The sequence below is a fragment of the Myxozyma melibiosi genome (assembly GCF_037950935.1).
Source record: "Myxozyma melibiosi strain Phaff 52-87 chromosome Unknown BZA70scaffold_13, whole genome shotgun sequence".
Taxonomy (NCBI): Eukaryota; Fungi; Ascomycota; class Lipomycetes; order Lipomycetales; family Lipomycetaceae; genus Myxozyma; species Myxozyma melibiosi.
Window position 1 is genome coordinate 1 of NW_027042927.1, and position 22,669 is coordinate 22,669.

Consider the following 22,669-nt stretch of genomic DNA (forward strand, 5'->3'; position numbering starts at 1 on the left):
CCTCTCGAACTCTCCCTTCGACTGTCGCTTATCGCTCTTTCTTCCTGCTTATCGCTTGCTACTGCTAACGCTCTACTTGTCTTCTTCCTCCTCCCTTCCCAGCCTTTTGTTCGACCTGCCTTATCAATATGTCTCATAATGCTCCTCATCTTCTCCTCATCTATATTTACCGATATTTTGAATGAACAAAATCGCTCTGCTCATGGGCCTGGGACCGCTCCAACTCCCTTCGCTGTTGGTGAGCCGCTTAAACCCCTCACTTCACTCTCTTGGTGGGCGCCTCTCCTCTGCTCCCTGCGCTCTCCCACTATTTAATACTTTCCTTTCCTTTCGTATATTCTCCATCTAGATCTTCTCAGAACTAAAGTAGTCCCCGAATTTTGTGAAATTTGGTCTGTTATTGCTTTTACCTAGTGCTCCACAAATCTTTACCTATCCGCCACTGTTAAGTGTTTCTCTAGATCCAGCCTCTGTCACGTGAGTCCTGATTGTGCTCAGCTCGCTTTTCTTTTTTTTTACATCTCACTTTCTTTGCTACTTCCATCATCGCGCTTTCCTTCTACTTTCTTGTCTTCTGCCTTCACACTTCCGTCATCGACCTTGACTCTCTCGCACACTCTCCACACCTTATCATTTCCTTGGCCCTTGCTTTCGCTTTTGCTATTGCTTTCACCCTCCCCTCTCCACCATTCAGAGTGCAGCCTCACACGTCCGATGGCCCTCCCCGCCTTTGTCTTAGTTCCGCTATTGAGCTTACCGTGCCCTGCCCGCACCTCTCCTTGTCCTCGCCTCTACTCCTACTCTTCTTCATCTTTGATGCGGCACTGCTTCTCTCACTTCTTGGTCCCTCGCTCGCACGCTTCTTCAAAGTCCTATGAACAACCCCGACATGACCCACTCTTGCGCTTCCTCAACCTCACCCAAGGCCGACACTGCCTCGTCTCACTCTCTCTGACCGCTCTCTTTGTTCTTGTCCTTCCACCACCCCGTCACGATCCGCCCTTAAGCTTCCTCAACCTCGACGCCGAACCCGTCTGCTCACGCCACCACTCCATTGTCCCTCGCTCGCTCGTATCGCTCTCACCCTCCTCTATTCCACCGTCCAGAGTGCAACATCACAGGATTGAACACAGTCCCTCCTCGCATTTGTCTTTGTCCTCCTCTCGAGTAGCCACACACTGCTCGCACCTCTCCTTATACTCGCCTCTGCACTACGCTTCTTCGTCCTCGACGCGCCGACACTGCTTCTCTCACTCCCTGGTCCCTCGCTCGCACGCTTCTCCATTGTGCCTCTCAATAACCCCGGCACGACCCGCCCTTGCGCTTCCCAAATCGACGCCTTGCTCTCTCTCTCCACTCTTCCTTGACCTTGCCTCTCCTCCTCACGCTACCGCTCTTTGTCCCTCGCTCACTCTTTTCGTTCTTGTCGTTGAACAACGCCGACACAACCCGCACTTGCGCTTCCTCAACTTCCTCGATGCAGACCCTGTCTCTTCTCACGCTATCGTTCCCTTGTCCCTTGCTTGCTCCTCTCGCTCTCGCTCTCACAAACCCCGCCCCACCGTGCGGAGTGTAACCTCACAGTACTGAACACAGTCATTCGCCTTTATCTTGTCCAGCTCTTGCACTTACCCAACACTCGCCTCCACCCCTACGTTTCACGGCTACGCCTTCGCTTCCACCCCCGCCTCGACCTTGACGTCCTTACGCTCCCTCGACACTGACGCCCTCCCTGCCTCTCATCACTCGCCCCCTTCCTTACCTCTCACGCTTCCGTTTTCCTACGTCTACGCTGCTGTTGTTGTTGCAAGCTCACCTCACTGACTGTGCCCGTCTACAAACTCCCGGCTGAGTCAATCTGAACGCGCTCAACTACATTCACCTGCATTCTCCCGCCTTTTTTGCCCCTCGTTCTTACGCTTCCTCAACCTGGCTCATCGCTCTTACGCCAGACCCCACCTTTACCGGAGAGTATTTTTTGTTTTGTTGCTCCTTTACTTTCTTTTGTTTATGGGGCTCGTCTCCTGCTCTTGACCTTACCTAACGCTAACGCTATCTCTCATTACTTTTGCCTACACTGCCCCTCAACGCCTCAAGCTGCTGATCAGCATCATCACCACAGTCACCCATATGCATCCTCCAGCACTGCAGCTGCGTGGAGATTAGTCTGTTTTTGATTTCACTGTCCCTGTCCCCCAGATACAAGTCCTTTTCACTCTCTTGTCAAATCTTGAATAATAATGATATGAATTTATAATAATATACTCCCCAGTAGCGTGAGCGCGCTAGCCTTGCTACTCGCTTTGCTTTTATGGAAACCCGCCTTCCCATGAAACCTCCACAGCCTACACCTGTGCCGTCTACTCACTCCTCTCCTGAACTGTTCAACGCTTGTGTGCTCCAACTACTCATTCATTCATATTTGCTGAACGCCTACGCTCTTGAAATACCACTCATTCTCTTCATCGTTCCTGCTCGCTTGTTGTGATCTTTGCTTTCGTCGCTGCTATTTGGCTACATCTCTTTCCACGCACCTCACACTTTGTCCAATGACCAGACGCTCACATGACTTTTCCTTGTCTCAACCTTTACGCTTCCTTCCCTGTTCACTTTAACGTTCCTAGCAGATTCCCATACCAGTCCACTCAAACGCTCGTCTTTTTCAACAGTCTGTGTCCTCGTGCGACGCGCTTTCTGAAAACCTCTTCAGCTCAAGCGCGCACACTCTTTCAAACCCAAGAGTATTCCGAACTCGTCAAACGCGTAGAGCTGCACGCTTGTCAACCGAGCCGCCTCAACACCTAACCGCGCTGCTTTGTTTTCTTGGTACGGTGTTTTTGTACCCTTTGTCTTCTTCTTTGGCTGTTGTTTGATGTGCGTCGCTCTTCCGTTTCCGTGTTTCTCTTCCTCGTTTACGCTTCCTCGACGTTGACACTGACGCTACCCACCTGCACCACCCTCCCAAATCTCGCGAGTGATGTCTTTAGCTCCTTACTGCGCTTACTGCACGCTTGTTGGCAAAGCCCATTGAGCACGTTACCTTAACGCTACACTTGTATGTCGCCTTTTTTTTCGTTTCTTGTCTTCTGTACTTCAGCTTACCCAACGCTGGCTCTGCTCTGCTCTGTTGCGTGCTGTTAGTACGCTTTCTCTTCTCACTCTTGATCCTATTCCCATGCTTCCAGGTCCGTCCAACTCACGCTTCCTAGCTCTTGTCTGGTCAAGTCTTTTTGGACGTGCCAGGCGCGTCCAGCGTCACGCTCCTCAACCGAGTCTTCTAAGCTCGCTACTTAACTGCTCGCTTCTTGTCGTTCCCACCTACTGAGTGCCAACCTCCCTCCCGAGCCAGTGTTCGTAAGTGCGTCGAGCTGATCGAAGTTTCCGTTTCTTTCTTTCGTCCTTCACCCTTACGCTTCGTCGATGTTGACGCTGATACTGTCTCTTCATACCCTCGCGTTTACACTTCGGTCTTTTCTCCTCCCATGCGTCGGTTCCCATACGTCTACGCCTTCTATTCCAGGATCAAACGAAATCTCAAACTTCCGGCTGAGTCCCACAGAGCGCGCCAAGTTGAAGGTCACTTGCCCACGCCCTTAAGGAGCGTTAAACTACGTTCTTCTGCTATTCTTTGGTCGTCGAGCTTTCGAATCCATTTCTTGTCCTCCGCCCTTGCGCTTACCCGACGCTTACGATGCTCGCCTGCCTACACTCATCCAACACCTACCCGACGCTACCTCTCCCTACACTCGCCTTTATGCCTACGCTTCCAATCCCGCCTTACTGACACTTCTTCACCCCTCCTTCGACCGTACACCCTATCGACATTTAGCTGCGCACTTCTCAGCAACACCCCTGGTAGATGCGTCAAGCTGCGCCAAACTCTCCGAGAGCGCTGATTAGCACTTGTCAAAGCCGAGATCAGAGCGTCCACGACAATCTGCTGGTCGCATGCTTCTACTCCTTTGATGCGCCATGTGTCTGCTGCTGCTTTCAATGAACATCTCTATCAACTGCTCTTCCTACTAGATCTCGAGAACGTAGTAAGTCCCAGTTCTCATGAGATTGTTGGAGCAGTGTTTACTATAAGGTATAATAATAATAATGATGATAATATATTTGATACAAAACAATGACTATACAAAAATCAAGAACGCCCCATAATACAATGCCGACAGCAGATGCTTGAGACAGGCCGACAGAACGACAGACACACAGACAGAAAAAACAGATAGACGAGCGCGCAGGAAACTAAAAGGATCAGACGAGTCGGCAAGAGCTAGAGATGACACTCGTTGCGATTGTCCATGTGATGTTATCCTCCAAAACCATCCCCGTGATCACTACTTGTAACGTCCGCAGAATCGAATTAACTAAAGGGGCAGCGTCTGTGGTCTCCTTCGCTACCAGACAAGCATCGTCGTCGTTTCACTGGGCGCAGGTCTGCATCTGCATCCGTGTCGGCGACGCGCTTGGCTGGATTAACCTGACTGCTCACAGACAAAGGAGATCCGCCAGCGCCTAATTGTTCGTTATTCTCAACTGGGGTCTGTTGATGTTCCGGGTCATAAGACGGAGGCGCGTGCTCTGGGTGCACAATGTAAAAAACAGCTCTCATCTCATCGTACAGCATCTGGAACATTTTGCGCTGACTTGGCGTTAAAATTTTGAACCAGACTATCACTCTGCACACCCGGAACATATTGTAATGATCGTTGGGGGATAAGGAGCGCTCCAATGCATCCGAAAACACAGTGAAGCCGCCGTGGGCATGGGTTCTTCGGTATCCATGTTCCGGAACGCTCTCAGCATATTCAGGGCAGACGAGCTCATCCTCAAAGTATGACTTGTTCAATGAAGGGGTGACGATAACACTGAGCTTGTAGCCGTTGCCGACTTGATCGACTCTAGAAAGGCTGCCCAAGAAACGCTCGCAATCTTCGCGCATGAGCGTGTTTCCAAGCAGAGATAATTGATGATGTAGGAGAGCGGCGTCGACCCATTCTTGTCTGATCTGTCTGTGGTCGGGGTCAATCGTGAGATAGATGGAGTACCAGCGACTGAGATGATTGACACGCTCGTAGTCGCGCATCAAGGTCGTCAAAGCAGAGTCCAATTGGCGAAGGCTGAGTCGACCATCTGCCACTGCAGTGAAGGGGACGGATTCGAACGAAGGGCAAGAACCGCTGGTATTTGTTGACAGAGACGAGAAGGTGACCGTGGACATGTTTTCATGAGTTAAGCGCCAGCCCTCTTTACTCAAAAGCCGCTCGGGATAGGGCGTGTTGACCATGCGTTCCAAGGCCTGTCGGGTGAGAGATCTTTGACGGTTCAAAAAATCGTTCAAGACCAGTGGGAGGTGGAGTTCAAAAGACTCCAATGTGCTGTGTGAGCCGGGAGGGAGCGGAATCCGCCGAACGAACGAACGGATCCAGGGGTTCGAGTGGTCTATGACTTCGCGTCCTTGAACAGGTTCGTACGCTGGTGGACTTTCCGTGGGCGGCACAGGATCGAAAAAAGTGGAAGAAGAGAAAAGACCCAAGGCAGCTTGTTGAATGTAAAGATCGGAAAAAGCCATGGTCATTGGGAGAGCCGAAGGTTGGGAACGAGATGCTGAAAAAAAGGGAAAGGTATTATGAACGGGGGAGAGGGTAGGAAAGGAAAGAAGGGCACGGGACGTACATTTTATAGCCAGGCATAGCAAGCAAACAAGGCAGGAGGCCGCACATGGTAGCTAAAAATAAAGAGCAAATAGTGGCTTCGTCAGGTACGGAAGGAAGGCCGTGATTGCTGTGCAAGTCGAAGCCTTGTTGACCGGAAACTAGCAAAATAGTCATTCTCCTTGCCGCCGGCCTCTCCTTTCCAGTCTCTTGTATTCGTAAAGCCGGTAACAATATATCCATACAGGCTAGATTCGTTGTTTGAATCAAATCATCATGCACGATATATTATTGATGCGACGGTACTCTCGCGCTGTTCGAGCTGTTCTTGAACAAGAGAGAGTTGCTGGGAAGTGAGAACATGGTCTCAGATAATTAGGGTTTGCTTTGTAGCAATCCCAGTCCCACCACTGCTTCAACTTTTGGCGACTTTGGGCACTTCTTTGGGCACTTCTGGAGACTTGGACCGGTACTTATGAATAAATGACTTATAATAAACCTCGATATTAGGAAACCATTACGCCGATGTCAACTTGCTAATGTCGCATCTTGAGCTGAGCACTTGGGACACCACTTGTGTGAATTATTTTATGACGCTCCAGAGCAGCAAACTACTACTACACAATGAAGCACTGACAAACTTTATGATATGCAGCTCTTCTCAGACTGTCATTGAGTATTGATGGACCTTTATGAGAGCAAAGGTTAGCGTCGATTAAATGCTGATGCTGCGGTATTATACAGCGATCTACAAAGACGGCTACAGGATATATAGATAAGGTGAAGAAGGGAGCCACCAGCAATCGAATGGCATAAGAGATGATCCCCACTGACTCCCGATATATTAAAAATTCGAAAAAGACAAAACGAATAGCAAAACCAAAAATCTAGAGACTGAAAGAAGTAATCAATTGATTGAGTACGACACGAGCCATTACACACGCGAGAATCAAGCGACAGAGCCCGGGAAATTATGATTCGCCTCCAGCTCTGCGCGAGTCGGTACCTCTGTTTGGTTTTTAGCGGGTATAAAGATAATGCTGATCCACAGAGAAGGATGGAGGGTATTCCGAGCTGGTAACTTGCAGAGGCCAAGGATTTAACATTCAGTGACGCCTGTACAGCGGGAAGAGGGTGCAGACAGACAGTAGCGTTCCTTCTTTAGACAGACACCAGCATGTAGTTCAATGAGATGACTTCAGCAACGGTATTGTGAACAATGGCAGGATAGATATACAGTCGAGGTAGACCACTTTTCTCATAAGCTGTCGGGGAGTTGGCCTGAGCGGTAGTCGACGTATAGGACTCTTCTGGTTCGTTCCAGGCTGGGATATGCTGCGGGGGGACAGCTAGATGAACAAGGGAAAGTCAGTGAAGCTTGAGAGAAGGAACAAGAGATAAAAGGACCGGTATACATAGGTTGGCTGCTTCATAGCGAAGCCATGACAGCCAGCAAATTTAAATCGTTTCTAGAAAGCACGATCATAGGCAGTTTGAAATAGAAACCCGGACTCGATCCTGCGATCCATCCGTTGCCCAGCTTTGATGTGCTCTTTCCATTGTGCTTCGCTGTCGTAGTGTGCGTCGCAATCGCAGTCATTGAGGTGCTTTGCGAAGAGGAGAGCGAGTGCGAGTGCGTAGAAATGGGTCGGCCATCGTGCTTGGAGCTCGCAGCAGCATGTTGCGATGCACGAGAGAGCGTGTTTTCTTGCTGAAAGCCACTGTTTGCGATAGGGACACGGGGGAGGTAGCTGCTGAGGTGAGGAAGTGTTGAGAGGTGAGGTTGGAAGAGAAGAGAGATTGAGGGATGAAGCAATCGAAGGCCTTTAAACGGTGCCTTGTTCGAATGATGGCGGTCTTGTACCTTATACTGCTGAGAGCTGAGCTTGATGATAGGAACGGGTGGAGGTTTGAATTGAGCCAGGAGAGAGTCACACAAACCCCTGAGAGCATTGCAAGCGAGCACAACAGTTATAATGCTGGCGATGACCAAGGAGCAACAAATGGAAGTAAGCTTCCAGAGAAGAGAACGATCGGTTATATCATGTCTCGGGCAGCGGGAAGATATCGAACGGGCTGACCACAGTATTCTACTTCTTGTTGATGCGCTGTCGAAGCTGAGCACCGGTCTTCCAAGATATGATATCGAGAACTTCTAAGGTCGCTATGGTCAAATAGCCCACGCCCATTCTTTCTCTTCTTTGGATGTTTCAATTAGGCTTTCCCTTAATCTGCACAATGTCTCTTACTTAAGCCAGTGCGGGGTAGGAAACAACGGATTATTATGATCCGGATTGCGGATTGCCAGACGACTTCATAACATATGACGTAACCTGGTGGGAGTACCGAAGTTGAAGCGGAGGATAATTTACCTCTGGCTCGCTCTGGAGGCCAAGTCTAATCGTCCATCCGTGATTGATAACGATAAAGGGCAGCTGTAACTGCTGACGTCTCTGAATTAGGCATATCAAGTCACTCGGATCTTATATATTTTCAACAATAACATATCTGATAGCGCTGCGATTGCGGTTGGCGATAATATTGCGGGTGTCATTTATTAGTCATTAAGAACCCCATCAGCACCGCGCTCTCCAAAACCCTCCGTGTTTCTCTCGCGAATTCCCTTTGCATCGTCGACTGCACGCGCTCTAACCTGTTCTCGTTCAAAAACCCCGCACGTCTCGCTCGTCCAAAAAGCGGGGAAGATGTCACGCTGTCTGTCATCTAATTCTGTCCCCGCCCGTCGTCTCACGCTCGGGCGCTGTTACGTCTTCCCTGGGTCCGCTATGATCTGAATATATATTCATCGGTCCCTGTGACCGCGACTGGCTCTGCTAGTTCTGCCTCTTGATCCACGCTGTCGCTGTTCTACCCTACGCACCTCTTCAATCATGGGCAGACTCTACAATTGGCGATGCGCAATCATCGCAGGCTCCGGCTCTATCTTGTACGGCTATGACGCTGCTGTAATTGCTGGAACGTAAGTACACTATGCATTGCTATTACGCGTTTATCATATACAGGTTCTAACGTTGAGCAAAAGCTTTGCTCAAGAAGGCTTCAACAATCAATTCAATCCGTCGTCGAAAGTACAAGGGTACGTCTCATGCCATCATATCTCCACTACACTTTCTAATCCATGTCTTTCCATCAACTCAGTGCTATCGGGTCAGTCTACTTTGCAGGTCTGATCGTCGGGCTTGCGTTTGTCTCTGCCCTTGCTGATCGATTTGGTCGCAAGCGCACCATTCAGATTGGCGGCGTAATCGGCCTTATCGGTGGTATTCTCCAGGCTTGCTCGTATCAGATTGCCCAGTTCTTCGTTGGGCGTGTCATTGCCGGCATGGCTTCTGGAATTATGCTCACCACCGTCAGCGTCTATCAATCTGAGATCGCTCCGCCTCATCTTCGTGGAACAATGGTGGCATTCCAGATCGTCACTCTGAACATCGCGGGAACTCTGGCATCATGGGTTGGATATGGCTGCAACTTCTCTTCTAATCAGGGCTTTGCTTGGTGAGTCCGTCACTGTTAGGTCTCTGCCTGATGTCGTTCTAACTTGGCCTATAGGAGATTCCCAATTGCTCTACAATGTTTGCCCGCTCTGGGTTTGATTTTCGGATGCTTCTTTATTCCCTTTTCTCCGCGCTGGTGTAAGTTTTTCATCAGTTCGTGCTATATCATTGTCGTTCCAACTACTAAACTACTCTCTCTCTTTAGTGATCTCTAAAGACAGACAATTGGAAGCCCAAGAGGTTCTCAAACGTCTCCATGACGACCATGAGGACCCAATGTTTTGGGAGAAAGAATATCTGCAGATTTCTGCCCAATTGGCGGTCGAAAGAATTGAAAAGGAAAATGCCAAGTGGAGTCATATGTTTACAAACAGATCAGAGTTGAGACGTCTAGCGCTAGCAGTGGCTGCGATGACTTCAGTTCAGACAAACGGCGCCCAAACTATCCAGATTTATCAGGTAAGTCTCCTGTGATATCACTAAATAAGTCTGTCGTTTGAATTCTGCTAATCCCTACGCGTCTGGCAGACTGTGTTGTACGCTGGACTTGGGTATACGACTCGCAAGCAGCTATTGATGGCCGGAATCTTTGGAATATGCAATACCTGCGGTGGCTCAACCAACCTGCTGCTCATCGATCGTGTGGGAAGACGGATCTTGTTTTTGACCGGCCTATTCATCCTGTCGGTTTGGCTGGGAGTCTTCTCGGCTTGCTCGGCGCGATACAGCCAGACTGGATCGACTGGTAAGAAATCTATCAATATCTTGATGAACCCAAACATTGCTGACTGTCTTAGATTGGGGTAATGCCGGTATTGCTTTCGTCATGATCTACATTTACTTTTTCGGTGCAACCTTTGCTTCTTCGCCTTACGCATTCGCCTCCGAAGTCCTTCCTACAAAAATTCGAGCAAATGGAATGGCTGTCGCACTTTTCTTCGCAAACGCCGTTACTCTGATATTCAGTCAAACGGCTCCAATTGCCCTCGACCATATCAACTGGAAGTTCAATTTAGTTTTCATTGGGTGCAATGTCTTCTTCTTCCCGATCGTCTTCTTTTACTTCCCTGAGGTATGTCTCAATAGATTTTGCTGTATAGAAAAATCAAGTGCTAACATTCATCTCTCTAGACCAAGGGCTTGACGCTGGAAGAAATCAATACCAGGTTTGGTGAAAAGGTTGAGGTCGAGATTCGAGACTTGACCGACGCTCAGACTCAGATGAAGATGGACGTTGCTTTTGTGGAGAATGCTGAAGAGAAATAATGCCCGGAGATATTTTCTTACCGGCTAAGCGGCAATCTGCATACCAGAGCTAATCTTAATTACTAATTTTGCGAGTAAATGGTAATAATAAGCGACAAGTGGTAATGTACTTCTATCATAATGTACTTCTAAAACGTTTCTGATTTGTAGAGACCCTCGTTCTCAAAACCAACAAACTGTAGTATATGCCAAGGTATGAGGCCTCATATGAGACTGTAGTCCTATTCAAGCGAGAGCACTCAACGGATTCTTCCGACGTATTATCTTTACTCTGTATCCACGCTCGGGCTTCAGAAGACCACCGCCATATCGATCGCCAATTATAGGCTTTGGTATATCTTCGAGTGGCTCGATATCGTAAAGAAAGAGCGTGTATACTAACTGGGCATACGCCTCAACTTGAGCAAGAAATCTTCCGGGGCACTATAAGCTGTTAGCAGAAGTATTTTCATTTGCAAACAAAGGCAGGAAGCTTACCATGTGTGCTCCTCCACCCCATGGAGCGTAAGATTTCCATTTGTCCGTGTGCATGATCAATTTCTCTTTGTTTTCGTCTAGGAATCTATCGCCCTTCCATTCCATCGGGTCAGGATAGACGTCAGCATCCCAGTGCATCTGGTTCTGGAATATCAACAGCTGTGTTCCTTTCTTGATCTGATAAGGCTTCGGGCTCGCATCGGTCGATGAGGCAACTCGCAGTGTCGTGTCTTCCATGGCAAGTCGGCCAGAGACGATGTTGGCGTTGATTCTCAGGGTTTCTTTGAAGCAGGAGTCAAGAACAGGATTGCTCATGAGGGCGTCCCAGTCGAAGGACTTGGTCTCGGGGTTGTAGTTTTCGGCGATGATCAGCTCAACTTGAGCCTTCAGTTCCGGATGGCTGATGATTTCGGCTAGGAGCCAAAAAGCTCCGGGGACGGAGTTAGATTTTGCGGCAAAGATAATCGAGAAAAAATAACCGGCATAATCTTCAGCATCGGTATATTCTGTTTCCTGGAAAAGCTGGTACATCTTCTGCACAAAGGGGGCAGAGTTGCGCACTCGGACAGGGTCGGTGAAATAGCTGCCTAGCTCGTCAAGAACTTTTTGGCGTCCAGCGAAGCCCTCGCGGTTGAGAAATTTTGGATATGACTTTAGGAATTTCATGATGCTGTCCTCGAAGATCATATAGGGTTTGTAGATTGAGTCGACGGGAAAAGCGGTGCCAAACAAACCGACGGAGGAGGCGTAAAACATGTTGTATCTGCATTCTTCATAAAGATCGATTTCTTTGCCTGACTCGGTATCTTCGGCAAACTTGGAGCCGTCTTCGATAAGCTGCAGATATTCCTGGCGGATGAGGTCGACGGTGTCTTTCATCTCGACGCGACTGGTGAGAAGAGCGACTAGTTGCTTGGCGGCCTTGCGTAGGAATGGGACATCGTCGACGATGCGCTTCGAGTAGGCGAAGAGGGAACGGTCGACGTACAAGATAAAGTGGATAAGAGAGAGGCTTTTGCTCATCCAAGCTTGCTTATTCGCCGATATCGGGTCGGAGAGCAAGGTCATGCGCTGACCTGCAATATAAATCTCAAATATCCATCCCAATTTCTTCCGCTGGTTCTCAAGAAAGCGCGTAGGGCTCTGTACGAACGAGAGCGCGACTCCAAGGCCTGGTATCGGGCCTTTGACAAATGGCGCAGTGCCGGTAGGTCCGAGCAAAATATGATACACCAGACCTCCTGCAACAAATATAGTTGCAATGCACACGACTGTTTCAAACGAGAGCATTGCGAATTGCTTTCTTGCTGGCGCGAACCGACCGAAGTTATCGATAAGAACGCCAATTCAGATCTCGAGATTGACATTTGAGCCGCTCTAGATCTGGCATCAAGTGCGTAAACCGGTGTGTGCGTCACGTGACGGGATTTGGAATCATCATCTTGTGGTCATCCAAATAGAAGGTCGATCATTCGTTGGCGGACGGCCTCCCTCAGAGCACGCTTTCACATGTTCTGCTGGAATACAAGGCTCGGGGTAATAACATCCCGAAAGGATTTTGATGTCTACAGTTCGGATAGACAAGGTTTTCTATCTTCTTCCTGCCTCCCCTCGCTGTAGTTGAACGCCAAAAGACGCAGAGTCCCGGACCTGCAGCTGCTGCTAGAGGGTTATGGGGCGGAGCACACAAGAGTTTAACAGTGTCGTGATAACTAAAATTTGGTGGAAAGAAGGAACGACAGTCGTAGAGAGCCAGGGAAGTCAGTTGAGAGGCGGGATTTGGAAGTCAAAAGATAATTGCGGGAGCCTGCAGCAGACTGCCATATACAATAAACTGGCAGAAAGCCCTACAGTTTGCATGAGTACGATGGATATGATGATGACATTCAGTAGCCACCTTTCTGTTCATATACTGAATGCATGATCCCGGTGCTTTTTACTCGTGGGGACTATTATCAATGCTTTGAGAAGTCGGAGCGAAGAGCTTGCTGAAGATTGTGTCATGCGCTGCTGCATACATCCTACATTTCCGATACCGCTATGGCTTCGGTATCTGACAGCACTAGCTCGCAACAACTATCTGCTCTGCCCAGACGTACGGCACCGAAGGACATGCCGCGCATCCAGAATAAAATTCTTGCAGCCGCAGTAATCTTAGTCGGGCCTATCCGCTGGCTGCATGCACATGTGTGTTGCAGCCGATTAAAACCGCAGACCGATCGTGGAGTGTGCAGTGCTGCACGTCATTTGTCTAACGCCATGTAAACAAACCTAACAAAAACAAAAACATTGCTTTTCCCAATATAGCAGCCCAGGCAAAAGGTACGTGGAAGCTGTAATCCAAATGAGTTTTAGAAGAGTGTAATATTTGCGGATTCCAATCTTAAGTAATAAGACCAAATATCAACTAGGGAAAAGTATGTATTGAGCGTAAAGACTAGAGAATAAACAAACAGAAGGAGCGTCCCTATTATAAGGGGGCGCTGGACAAATGTGAGCTCACAAGACAAGAAGTGGCTAAAGACAAACTAAAGATAACAAAGTAGAAGTATGAAAGGTAAATGTAACGCTTCTCAACACATCCTGAAAACCCCTTAATAATCAATAACATAATCAATAACAATAAACAATAATAATCAATTACTCATCACGAGTGCAGTGCAGAGCACATACACTACAAAGAGGATATAATTAGGCATAGACTCTTCAGCTACTTCGTCTACGAACTAACGGTAATCCGAGCAACCGCTTCCTCGCTCGTCTAACCGGCAAAACTTTCTTGGCGTTCCTGTTTTTGTTGTAGGCGGCGTAGGTTTCGTCCTTGAAATTTTGCCAGGCCGGACCGGGAGGGAAAGGCTCTAAACTCAAACCGATTCGTCTGAACAGACCCGCGGCTAGCTCCTGTAGACCACGAGCTTCTAAGTTTTTTATGTTGCTAAAAACTGTCTTGAATTCTGTCAGTACGTGATATTGAATCGAGAGGCGGACACCAACCGCGCCGCTCGTCTAAACGGAGGACTAAGTGGTCATTGGATAGGACATAGCGTGAAGGGACTTCCGAGATTCTCAAAGTCTGGAATTGATTGATTTCTCGCTACACTGTTTCACTGTGTAACTATATTACGACTCTTGTGGTAGTCAAGGGTCGTTTATAAGCGGAGTTATTTGAGCGAAAGCGAGCGAACTTTAATGTAATTGGGCGGCTGACAGTCTCTCAATATTTCGTCCTGTTGCGTTTTTCTGCGTTTTCTGAAGTTGCAAATTCGGTATTCCCTGATTCCCATTTTAGACATGACTTGTTTACATGCGGCATAGCCAGGACTAAGTGTACTTTTTGTTCATCACGGTTCAGCCCTAGCCGGACTAGTCTAGTTCACCCATCATCATCTTACGCACTCACGTCAATGATCTGCGATCCTCCATCAGTCATAATATATCGACTTTGATAAACAGAAAATGTTCTTCTCTACTTTGTTTGTTGGCTCATCCGCGCGCAAAGAGCAGGAGGCTCGCGACGCTGCTACCGAAGGTATATTTCACTCGACAACGCTGGGGTGGTCCGTGTAGGGTACATCCAATACTACGACGAGAGCAAGAGTCTAATGTCTTGACCATCCACGCTCACCTTGAGTCTCTTGACTCTCACATCCTTCTTGATCATTATCTGTCTTTTCTTGGCCGCACATCCGCATCAGGCATTCAGTTGATGCCAGCCAGCCGTTTGGTACGAGCGCTCCGTCCCCCCACTGATTTAAGCAGGTACCGTTTTGCCGTACATTCTTTCCCCCCTCAATTATGTGGTGCACCATCTCCGTTCAGTCTATGCTCCAGTGCTAATACCAATGTCTTACACGGCGGTCCATATACGTAATAATGCTTCATGATGCTTTGACTCCTAACCGAGGCCGCCGCAGAGCGTCATATAAGTGTCTGTCTCGTGCCCCCATGTTGCATTGTCTGTCGCTCCTCGCTCATTATCAACCATGTTGACCTCTTTCAAGTCCCTCGTTTTGGCGCTCGTCCTTGCGTCAGTGGCCGCTGCAAAGGTTGTCGAATACACCCTCAATCTCACATCTACCTATGCGTCCCCGGACGGTGTGTTCCGTGAGGTCTTCCTCGTCAATGGCTCAAGCCCTGGTCCCCTTCTCACGTGCGATGAAGGCGATTCCCTGAGCGTCATGGTCTACAACAGTCTCCCCGTTTCCATGACAATTCACTGGCACGGTATCCACCAGAAGGACACTCCATGGCTCGATGGTGCTGCTGGTATCTCTCAGTATCCTATCCCTCCCGGTTCTTCGTTCCACTACAACTTCACCACGGAAGGTCAGTACGGCAACTTCTGGTACCATGCGCACATCCGCGCTCGATACCAGGACGGTGTCTATGGTGCAATCTACATCAACCCCAACGAGTCTCGTCCCAAGCCTTATTCAACAATCGTCAGCGATCCCGCAGCGCTCGCTGAGATTCTCGAGAAGGATAGCAACCCCACTCAACTTACTGTTGCTGATTGGTACAAGTGGACCTCGGACGCCATTCTCGCGCGTGAGTTCACCTTTGGGATCGATCCGCCTTGCATCCAGAGTTTTCTCATCAATGGCAAGGGTCGTATTGTCTGCGAGAACGAGGATGAGATTCTCGCTGCTGGTGCCTGGCGTCAGCAGGGTGTTTACGCTGCTGCTGGATACATTCCCAACTTTGACTCTCAGGGCTGTACCAACATCACTCTCATTAACGGATTCGCCGGTGCTGACCAGCAGGCTCTCGAGGCTCCTGGAAATTCGTTGCAGTGCACTCCTTCGTCTACCGATCGTGAGGTCATCTACGTGAACGGCTCGTCTTACATGCTCTTCGATCTCACAAACATGGGTGGAGAAATGGGTGTTCATTTCTCAATCGACTCGCATCCGTTTTGGGTTGTTATGGTCGAGGGTATCTATGTCGAGCCTCAGTTGGTAGAGCAGATCTACGTCGGTGTTGGCCACCGATTCCTTATCTTGGTTGAGACGAACAAGGAATATGGCATTTACGGCATGCGTTTCGCTTCTTATGAGCTCGCGCAGGTCATCGAGGGACTTGCGTTTTTGTCGTACGTTCCCGACGTCGGCCAGCCGTTCAGACCAAGTGAGAACGTTACCGTCTATCAGGATATTGGTGGTAACCTCGTCGGAGACTTTTCTCAGTTCAATGCTTCCATTGCTTTTCCGTTCGATAAGTCGGTGAAGCCCCCGTCTGGAGCTGCCGATCATACAATCCATCTCATCTCCAACAGAACTGGCGCGGTGTTCTTTTCCCTTACCGAAGATGGTGCCATGATGTCTCAAAACATGGAGATCGATGAACCAGTTCTGTGGGCAGACAATCTCCCCAACAGCAGTGTTATTATTGATCCCGGTATCAAGACGGGTGATCTTATTGACATCATCCTCGACAATACCAAACTTATTGCTCACCCAATCCATCTCCACGGCCACAACTTCTACCTGGTCTCGGAATCGGACTCTGAGAACTTCCCGTACGCCACGGTTGCCGAGGCGGTCGCTGATGGCTATGCAAACCTCAACCTTGAAAATTCCGTTTACCGCGACGGATACAGTATCCAGGTTGGCGGACACATGGTTTTGCGGTTCGTCGCTGATAATCCGGGAGCCTGGATGTTGCACTGCCATCTCAACACACATCTGATGGGCGGTATGGGTGTCGTCATCATGGAGGATCGCGAGGAGGCGCTCAAGAAGCTGCCTGCAAAGTACAAGCAGACCAGTCCATGATATTTGAGTTTTGTATACCAGCTTCTTGCGACTTCATCAGCTTTAGTTTGATTTTTAATAATTATATCGCATAAATCCTCGCCAGTAGCTTAATGATGATCCGAAGTACAAACCCCTCAGAAAGTCAGGAGATCGATGGACCGATCTCGACTACTGATAATCAGCTTATCCCGACTCGTTCAAGAATCAGCCAACGTTCACAGTTCTCTTGTTCTTACGCGGTTTTCAGAACAGTCTCTTTGATTCTCATCTGTACAGAATAAACATGTCGTCTGCTCTATCTACCCTGGCAACTGGTGCGCCGTACCATGTCTTTGCATACTCGATCCTGTGAGTTACCCCGAGGATTTCAGCGGAGGATTGTTCAGTGACTCGCAATTCGACGATTGTCAGTTCGAACTTCAGGACTCAAGCTGACATGTGCTTCGCTTTATTACATAGATTTGGATCGACCGTCTATCAGTCATTCTTCGTCGGTATCACGGCCTTCCGCGCCCTGCCGCGTCAACACTTCGCCGCCTTGCAGCGCAAGATCTTCCCTCCCTACTTTGCTATGCAGGCCATTATTCCCGCTTTTCTCGCCCTGACCGCTCCTTTCCCTATTCTGGATGACAAGAAGTCCTTGACTATTCTGGCGTTCACTGCGGTGACTGCTCTCGTCAATCTTATCTCAGTTGGCCCGCAGACCGTGAAGCTTATGAACGAGCGCAAGGCGCAGGAGACCAAGGAGGGAAAGAAGTACTACGACGCGGAGGTCAGTGATGAGATGAAGGCGCTCAACAAGAAGTTTGGAATGATCCATGGAATCTCCACGCTGGTTAACCTTGGTACTTTGTTTGCGATCGGCGCATACGGAGTTACTCTTTCTGCGGCTATGGCCAAGGGCTTTGTTGTCGCTACTATTGCCGAATAAGCATCAAGAGTTGGTTCGAGTTGCTAATCCATATTCAATCTATACGATAATACAATGTTAATCGCATGAGAATCTCTGTGCTTGCGAGTGCGTAGATCGTGAGTTGACATCTAGCTCATTGAACACTCAATTGTAGTGTAGTATTGTAGTTTAGGAGGCAATTCAGACTCTGTTATCTAATATGTCAATTAAAACACATGTCCTTGCAATAGACAGATTCAACGGACTCAGCAAATTGCTATTGATCCATTATCGCTGGTCCCGAAGACGGACAGCTAATTGCTTTGTCATGCCTCGGTCCCTGATTATGTACATGCGGCTCTAATCCACTTCGGTGCTGGCATGTGCCGACTCAGATTCCTTAAAATAGAGGAATGACAGGACGCTCCTGATCAGACTCTCTGGCGATATTTCAAACGACAGATAGATTCTTTTATTGTCATGGAATTTGGAGGCTCTATTACCACGCCTGACCTGGCCGTGCCAAGTACAGATACACCTCAGCTAGACTATGCGGTCACTCCAAGATATACGTTTGATCACCCTCTTTTAGGCCAGCTGACCGGTGTTCAGAGCCCAGATGGCAAAACTGTTCAGTTCAGGGCGATACAATATGCAACTGTGAGCGAGCGGTTTAGACAGTCGAAATTGAAAGTCGAATTTGCGGATGACGAGAGAGATTTCACGAAATACGGCTACAGTTGTCCACAGGCTTATAATGCAGTCTTCGTCGATGGTTTGGCGTACGGTGGTAGTCGGCTGCCACCTGTGGCCTCGCAATATGACGAGTTCAAATGTCTGAACTTGACTCTGACTGTGCCGACCTGTGTGCTTGAGGGGAAGAAGAAGGGTGTGCCGGCAATGGGATGGGTCCACGGCGGCGCGCTGAAATTTGGCGGAGGAGCTAATTATGGCTTGGAAGGTAACTTTACACTATGTCTGTTTGTATATGGGTGGTAAAGCACTGGCTGACTGTTGACTAGATGCGAGCAAACTTGTGGCGATGTCTGTGGATGCAGATCAACCGACGATAATGGCGGCCGTCAACTATAGAGTCGGTGCGCTCGGATTTCTGATTTCTCAAGAACTAGTTGAAGAGGCTGAGCGAAACGGTGAACCCGCGGGAAACTTTGGAATATGGGATGTTATTCATGGATTCCAGTGGCTTCAGAAGTTTCTTCCGGGATTCAACAGCGACAAGGACAACGTTACGGCATTTGGCGAGAGCGCAGGCGCTATCATTATCTCGTATCTGATAATCAGTAGCTGGGCGCAAGAGGAGAAGGAGAATGCACTGTTCAAACGGGCTATTCTGCAAAGTGGAGATGCAAGCGTGATGCCGGTTCATAAATTGGAGGAGGAGCAAGCCGCGTTCGAGACATTATACAAGACACACGTTTCACGAATCGTGTATCCCGTGAAAAGCTGGAATGGGGACCGAGTGGCAGCTCTGAGGAAAGTGCCGGTGCAGGCGATTGTTGATACGAATCTTGCATTCATGCTGCTGCACCCGTTCTTGGATGGGAAGCTGTTTGGCCAAAGTTATACATTGGATGATGTGTGCAAGCGGACATACCAGTGCTCCTGGCTTGAGTCTATCATGCTTGGTGATTGCGCATATGAGGTAGGAAACCTGTTGCGGCTTTGATTTTTACCGAACTAACTTTTGGTGTGTATCTATAGGGCAGTGTTTTCCTGAAACTGTATGATTCGATCCTGGCCAGGGTGCCGAACCCAAACTACATCTTTTCGCTGCAACTCGAGCGAATGTTTGGCCCCAAGGTCGCTGCGAAATTAGCCGAGCTGTTGCGCCACTATAATCTAGACCACTACGCAGATTTACCGGTGAGCAAGTTTGCGACGATTGCGTCTGGGATCATCGAGTACGCGAAAACACTGGTGGTCGCTCCGATGCCGCACTCGGAAGAGAAGCGGAAGAAGATGTGTGACTTTGTTGGAGCTGTGTGTTTCCATTCGCATACCTACAAGCTGGCACGGTGGGAAAGATATGGGGAGAAGAAGCGGGACGTTCCGGCTTACTATTATCACTTTGATAAAACCAACCCGTTCCCGCAAGAGCCCTACCACAATCAGTCACATCACTATGTCGATGTCATACATTTGTTTCAGAACGCGAATGAGCGGATTTCAAAACTGGAGGGAGTTGACGTTGAGTTTGAAGCGAGCACAGCAAAGAACATGGGCTTGAAATGGATAGAGTATGGCAACGGAAAAGTGCCGTGGGAGCAGGACAAAGTCGGGATACTGGGACATCCGGGATCGGATGGCAGTTGGCAGGTGACGACGGATGAAGAGGATGATGCTGCAAACAATCGGAAGCTCGCAGCATGGTGGATGCTCACGGATGAGTAAGCCTTCTGGCATCACCTTCAAGCTGGTTGATAGAAAGGGTCAGGTGGCATGATGCATCCTGCCTTAAGTGATTATCGCATGTGGAGGAGAGAATGGGAGCATTCAAACTCTGGTTAAATTCAACCCGGCACCGCTTAAATGTAGTTCGCGGGGCAGAACACTGCGTGTTTTCTAGATGAATGATATTTTTACCTCATTGACGGATGCGGGGTGGGCCAGAAAGAGGCCTAGTCCGCGAGCCGTTGGATTATCCGATGGGCAAACCCTATGCTTGTCGGACTTTGTTTCGGAGAGTTATCGGAACGGCCAGACACATGATCCCTGGTTGCGCGCTTTGACTAAGGCTCTGTCCTTTGACAAAGAGACTCCTCGCTATCTCCCATGGACTTTATAGATAATAAAAAGAACATCATGCCAAGCAGATATAAGCTGTTCTGGCGATCAGTGATTTGCAGTCGGAAGCCGGTGGCGCCGTTCCGAGTATCCGTAGGGTTCTATTGTTCAGTCATCTGAGCGGCTAAATCTGCATCCGCCGGCTAAGCATCCACCGGCAAAGCTCGTACCACAAACCCTCTCCGGGGTTGTGCGGGGCCCCGCCCCACGCATCAGATGGCTGCGTAGCTGCGTAGTCATGCGTTCCCCAGGCCTTCAGCATTCTAGGGCCGCGACATATATTAGCTGCAGCCATGCTGCCTTCTCTCTTTTCCCCACAACTCTGCACTATCTCGATAATCATCATTCATCATGGCTCCTACTGCTGGCGGTGCCCCCGTCCCCAATGCTATCTCAGATCGTCGACAACGTTTGGCGGGACCTAAAGGAGTCAAAGGTATCCTCGCCAATGGCCAGATTTTCGCAATCGCCGTCTTTGCCTCATTTGGTGGTCTCGTGTACGGCTACAACCAGGGAATGTTTGGACAGATTCTCAACATGAGCTCGTTCGCAAAGACCGTCCATCCTGATTCGATCAGCAACCCGACGGCACGTGGTCTGCTCACCTCAATCCTCGAGCTCGGCGCCTGGGTTGGTGCCCTCTCCAACGGTTATATCGCCGATAGACTCGGAAGAAAGCTCTGCGTTGATGTTGCTGTCTTTGTCTTTGTGGTCGGTGTTATCGTTCAAGCTTGTGCGAAGGAGCCGTCGTATATCCTCGGCGGCCGGTTCGTCACTGGCTTGGGTGTCGGTTCACTCTCGATGGTTGTCCCGCTTTACAACGCTGAGCTGGCTCCTGCTGAGATCCGTGGTGCTTTGGTCGCTTTGCAACAGCTTTCAATCACTTTCGGCATCATGGTCGCTTACTGGATCGGCTACGGAACAAACTTCATCGGCGGCACAGGCGACTCTCAGTCAAAGGCCGCGTGGCTCATCCCTATCTGCATCCAGATCTTGCCGGCGCTTATCCTCGGAGTCGGCATGAACTTCATGCCTCAGTCTCCTCGCTGGCTGATGTCTAAAGGCCGCGACGAGGAATGTCTGCAGACCATTGCGCGGATTCGTCATGCGGATGTTGAGCACGAGATTGTTGTTCTCGAGTACTTGGAAATCAAGGCGCAGCAGATGTTTGACGATGAGACTTCGGAGATGCTCTTCCCTGAATACCAGGACAAATCTGCAAAGTCTAGCTTCATGCTCGGCTACCATGCCTATGCCCGGTTGTTCACCAACAAGGCTCTGTTCAAACGAACTTCGGTCTCTATCCTCGTCATGCTTTTCCAGCAATGGACGGGTATCAACGCCATTCTCTACTACGCCCCGTTCATCTTCCAGGACCTCGGTCTGACTGGTAACTCCAGCTCACTTCTGGCGTCTGGTGTGTGTGGAGTGGTTATGTTTCTGGCGACCATCCCCGCCGTGCTTTTCATCGACAACCTCGGTCGCAAACCTGTTCTCATCTGCGGTGCTCTCGGTATGGCGGTCTGCCACTTCATCGTCGCTGGTATTTCTGGTGCGTATGAGGACTCGTGGGGATCTCATAAGGCTGCGGGTTGGGTTGCTGTTGTCTTTGTCTGGTTCTTTGTCGTCCATTTCGGATACTCCTGGGGTCCCGCGGCATGGATTGTCATTGCAGAGATTTTCCCTCTCGGCGTTCGTGCAAAGGGTATCTCAATCGGTGCGTCATCCAACTGGCTCAACAACTTCGCCGTCGGTATGGCGACTTCAGATATGCTCGACAACATGCGCTACGGCACTTACATTTTCTTTGGTATAATCTGCGTCATCGGTTCTGTATACATTTACTTCATCGTCCCCGAGACAAAAGGACGCACGCTAGAGGAAATGGACGAGTTGTTCAAGGATGACTCTGGTGAGGGCAAGGCAGATGCTGAGAGGTTGAATCGGATATGGAGAGAGCTTGGGATGTTTGATGCTCAGCTGCCTAATGTGCACCAGATGATGGATCCTGAAAAAGCGTCGATTGCTATGGTTGATGTCTAGATTGTTTCTGTTTTGTAAAAAACCGTTTTTTGTTTTCGATTATCGTCTATCAATATATTATACAGTTAAACTTGAACTAGTTATCCACAATCTACATCGAAGTCATAGACGACCATACCCAAGACAATACAGTCTAATCCTGGCGCATATCTTCAAGCTGGAACAACCATACTTCAAATAAATTCGCCCGTTTATAGTGTAATGTATGAGTGAAGGAAATTATTGATATCGTACAGACTTTAGTAACACACGTAAAGT

At 49.1% G+C, this 22,669-nt stretch overlaps 7 protein-coding genes across 7 annotated transcripts; 5 read left to right on the forward strand and 2 right to left on the reverse strand.

Moving 5' to 3' along the window:
- Positions 1 to 4,189: 4,189 nt before the first annotated feature.
- BZA70DRAFT_283730 (uncharacterized protein) lies at positions 4,190 to 5,560 on the reverse strand. The gene has a single exon (XM_064913482.1). The coding sequence runs from the start codon at positions 5,288 to 5,290 to the stop codon at positions 4,367 to 4,369; it is 924 nt and encodes a 307-aa protein (XP_064766079.1). The 5' UTR covers positions 5,291 to 5,560; the 3' UTR covers positions 4,190 to 4,366.
- A 2,519-nt stretch (positions 5,561 to 8,079) lies between these two features.
- BZA70DRAFT_80307 (general substrate transporter) lies at positions 8,080 to 10,551 on the forward strand. Its single transcript, XM_064915421.1, has 8 exons — positions 8,080 to 8,637; positions 8,701 to 8,754; positions 8,817 to 9,173; positions 9,228 to 9,310; positions 9,378 to 9,631; positions 9,701 to 9,917; positions 9,970 to 10,244; positions 10,304 to 10,551. The coding sequence occupies exons 1-8, from the start codon at positions 8,549 to 8,551 to the stop codon at positions 10,436 to 10,438; spliced, it is 1,464 nt and encodes a 487-aa protein (XP_064766080.1). The 5' UTR covers positions 8,080 to 8,548; the 3' UTR covers positions 10,439 to 10,551.
- A 112-nt stretch (positions 10,552 to 10,663) lies between these two features.
- Positions 10,664 to 12,205, reverse strand: BZA70DRAFT_269313 (cytochrome P450; the record flags this gene model as incomplete). Its single annotated transcript, XM_064911211.1, has 2 exons — positions 10,664 to 10,861; positions 10,916 to 12,205. The coding sequence occupies 2 exons, from the start codon at positions 12,203 to 12,205 to the stop codon at positions 10,664 to 10,666; spliced, it is 1,488 nt and encodes a 495-aa protein (XP_064766081.1).
- A 2,693-nt stretch (positions 12,206 to 14,898) lies between these two features.
- On the forward strand, positions 14,899 to 16,689 carry BZA70DRAFT_291484 (multicopper oxidase-domain-containing protein; the record flags this gene model as incomplete). Its single annotated transcript, XM_064914300.1, has 1 exon — positions 14,899 to 16,689. One exon carries the CDS (start codon positions 14,899 to 14,901, stop codon positions 16,687 to 16,689), a length of 1,791 nt encoding a protein of 596 aa, XP_064766082.1.
- Positions 16,690 to 16,820: 131 nt separating this feature from the next.
- BZA70DRAFT_283740 (uncharacterized protein) lies at positions 16,821 to 17,910 on the forward strand. The gene is made up of 2 exons (XM_064913483.1): positions 16,821 to 17,019; positions 17,131 to 17,910. The coding sequence occupies exons 1-2, from the start codon at positions 16,955 to 16,957 to the stop codon at positions 17,600 to 17,602; spliced, it is 537 nt and encodes a 178-aa protein (XP_064766083.1). The 5' UTR covers positions 16,821 to 16,954; the 3' UTR covers positions 17,603 to 17,910.
- Positions 17,911 to 20,396, forward strand: BZA70DRAFT_283741 (Alpha/Beta hydrolase protein). The gene is made up of 3 exons (XM_064913484.1): positions 17,911 to 18,524; positions 18,586 to 19,226; positions 19,286 to 20,396. Exons 1-3 carry the CDS (start codon positions 18,044 to 18,046, stop codon positions 19,973 to 19,975), a joined length of 1,812 nt encoding a protein of 603 aa, XP_064766084.1. The 5' UTR covers positions 17,911 to 18,043; the 3' UTR covers positions 19,976 to 20,396.
- On the forward strand, positions 20,336 to 22,647 carry BZA70DRAFT_80385 (general substrate transporter). The gene has a single exon (XM_064915422.1). The coding sequence runs from the start codon at positions 20,720 to 20,722 to the stop codon at positions 22,409 to 22,411; it is 1,692 nt and encodes a 563-aa protein (XP_064766085.1). The 5' UTR covers positions 20,336 to 20,719; the 3' UTR covers positions 22,412 to 22,647.
- Positions 22,648 to 22,669: the final 22 nt, after the last annotated feature.